Source organism: Mustela nigripes, chromosome 5, assembly GCF_022355385.1.
Source record: "Mustela nigripes isolate SB6536 chromosome 5, MUSNIG.SB6536, whole genome shotgun sequence".
Taxonomy (NCBI): Eukaryota; Metazoa; Chordata; class Mammalia; order Carnivora; family Mustelidae; genus Mustela; species Mustela nigripes.
In genome coordinates, this window is record NC_081561.1 from 25,083,026 (window position 1) to 25,085,513 (window position 2,488).

The 2,488-nt window shown below is 47.8% G+C and overlaps 1 protein-coding gene across 1 annotated transcript; it reads left to right on the plus strand.

Moving 5' to 3' along the window:
* The first annotated feature begins 213 nt into the window (after positions 1–213).
* Positions 214–1,152, plus strand: LOC132017704 (putative olfactory receptor 2W6). The gene has a single exon (XM_059399671.1). It carries the CDS (start codon positions 214–216, stop codon positions 1,150–1,152), a length of 939 nt encoding a protein of 312 aa, XP_059255654.1.
* The last annotated feature ends 1,336 nt before the right edge of the window (positions 1,153–2,488 follow it).

Below are 2,488 nucleotides of genomic sequence, written 5' to 3' on the forward strand. Positions count from 1 at the left end.
GAGTGAGGGAGGGGCAGAGGGAAAGAAAGAACCTTGAGCAGGCTCTACACCCAGGGAGAAGCCCGAGAAGGGGCTCCATCTCACAACTCTGAGATCACGACCCGAGCCAAAACCAAGAGTTGGACACTTAACTGACTGAGCCGCCCATGAGCCCTTCTACCTTCTTCAAAGATGCTCATCTTTCTCCTAACAGGTGATACGTGGCCAGAGGTGATGGAGAAACACAACACCAGCTCTTTCGAAGGCTTCATCCTGGTGGGCTTCTCCGACCGTCCCCACCTAGAGCTGATCCTCTTCGTGGTCGTCCTCACTTTTTACCTGCTGACTCTTCTTGGAAACATGACCATCATCTTGCTTTCCGCTCTGGATTCCCGGCTGCACACACCAATGTATTTCTTTTTGGCCAATCTCTCGTTCCTGGACATGTGTTTCACCACGGGCTCCATCCCTCAGATGCTCTACAACCTTCGGGGCTCAGACAAGACCATCAGCTATCTGGGCTGCGCCATCCAGCTCTACTTCGTCCTGGCACTAGGAGGGGTGGAGTGCGTCCTCCTGGCCGTGATGGCCTACGACCGCTATGCTGCGGTCTGCAGACCCCTGCACTACACCGTCATCATGCACCCGCGACTCTGCGGGCAGCTGGCTTCAGTGGCATGGCTCAGTGGCTTTGGCAATTCCCTCATAATGGCACCCCAGACGTTGATGCTACCCCGCTGCGGGCACAGGCGGGTGGACCACTTTCTCTGTGAGATGCCAGCACTAATCGGCATGGCCTGCGTAGACACCATGAGCCTCGAGGCGCTGGCGTTCGCCTTGGCAATCTTCATCATCCTGGCGCCACTCATCCTCATCCTCGTCTCTTACGGCTACATCGCGCGAGCGGTGTTTCGGATCAAGTCAGCCGCCGGGCGAAAGAAAGCCTTCAACACCTGCAGCTCCCACCTGATCGTCGTCTCTCTCTTCTACGGCACCATCATATACATGTACCTCCAGCCAGCAAACACTTATTCCCAGGACCAGGGCAAGTTCCTCACTCTCTTCTACACGATCGTCACTCCCAGTGTTAACCCCCTGATCTACACACTGAGAAACAAGGATGTCAAAGAAGCCATGAAGAAGGTGCTGGGGAAGGCAGGTGCAGAAGGATAGCAAAAGTTTGCGGATTGTCTTTTGACCCGTCTTCTGTCTACATTGTTAGGCGTAGCAGATGGAGGACTGTTCTGACACCGCAGACGGAAGAGGCGCTCAGCGAGACTGGGAGCTCAGCGTTTAGAGAGGCTGAGAAGATGCGACATTCCTGAGTCCGCACTCACTTATACTCCTCTCCGGTCCCTGTAAGCCAGGCACCAATCACTAGGAGGGCTGCATTTCGGGACCAAACAATGACGCACGCTTGCAAGATACCAGCCATGAAAGTAGACACCAGGCATTCTGGTACTCATGCCAGCCTCTATCACAATAATTTATACTCAGTAAGTCCTCAACATATATGAAAGAATACACTTAGAAGTGGGAAAAAAAAAAGTATTTTTTTCCCTAGAAAGTTCACACGTACTTTGTACTTTTATAGTGCCAAATTTCTGGATGAGAGGCAAAACAAATCATTCCATTATCTAGCTCTTAGTATCTCCAACACCTCCATGTAGGTCCATAGTGTGGCTCTTGCGTATTTTTAATCATTGTTATAACAAGTTTAGAGACATTTATGTTTGGCCTTTCGAGGCAAAAGTGAATGACGACCGTTGTGTAGTCAGACCACGAGGCATTTGCTTTATATGGAAGACAGTTTCTTGCTCATATTCAGCACTTGTTAATACTTTGTGACCCAAAAAAGGTTAAAAGGTCTTTGATTTTGTTTTGTTTTGTTTTGTTTTTCTAATTGTAGTAAAGTATACACAATATCAAATTTACCAATATCAAATTTACCCGGCTCTCGTCAGTGGCATTAAGTATGTTCACATTGCCACAGGACCATCAGCATCATCTGTCTTCAGAACTTTTTGTCTTCCCAAACGGAAACTCTGTGTCCATTAGTAATAACTCCTCATTCTCCCCTCTCCCCAGCCTCTAGAAACACCATCCGACTTTTAGTCTCCATGACTCTGACAAAGATCTTCCTGCTTAAAATGTTTGAAGTTTATTAACCTCCACTTCCCACCTCTGTCACCAGGATAATCTTGAACAGAGGCAGAGAGCAGTGACACCAGTTCTGGGGAACTGTTGGGATGTTTATGATTGGGTGGTCTTTGCATGTTGATTTCTTCATGTTTATACCCATGGCTGTAGTCCTTCTCCCGTCATAGTGGAAGTTGATTGGGACAATCTGTATAAGATGAATGAATCCTAAAGGTAGGCAGGTATCTTCAGACCTGAAATATTACCAGTTGGATAAATCCCATCTCATAACCTGGGAAAATATATGTCATGTTAAAATTTCTGTAAGTAAACAAGTACTTTTAAATGTGGGGGTATTGCTAGAGGGATC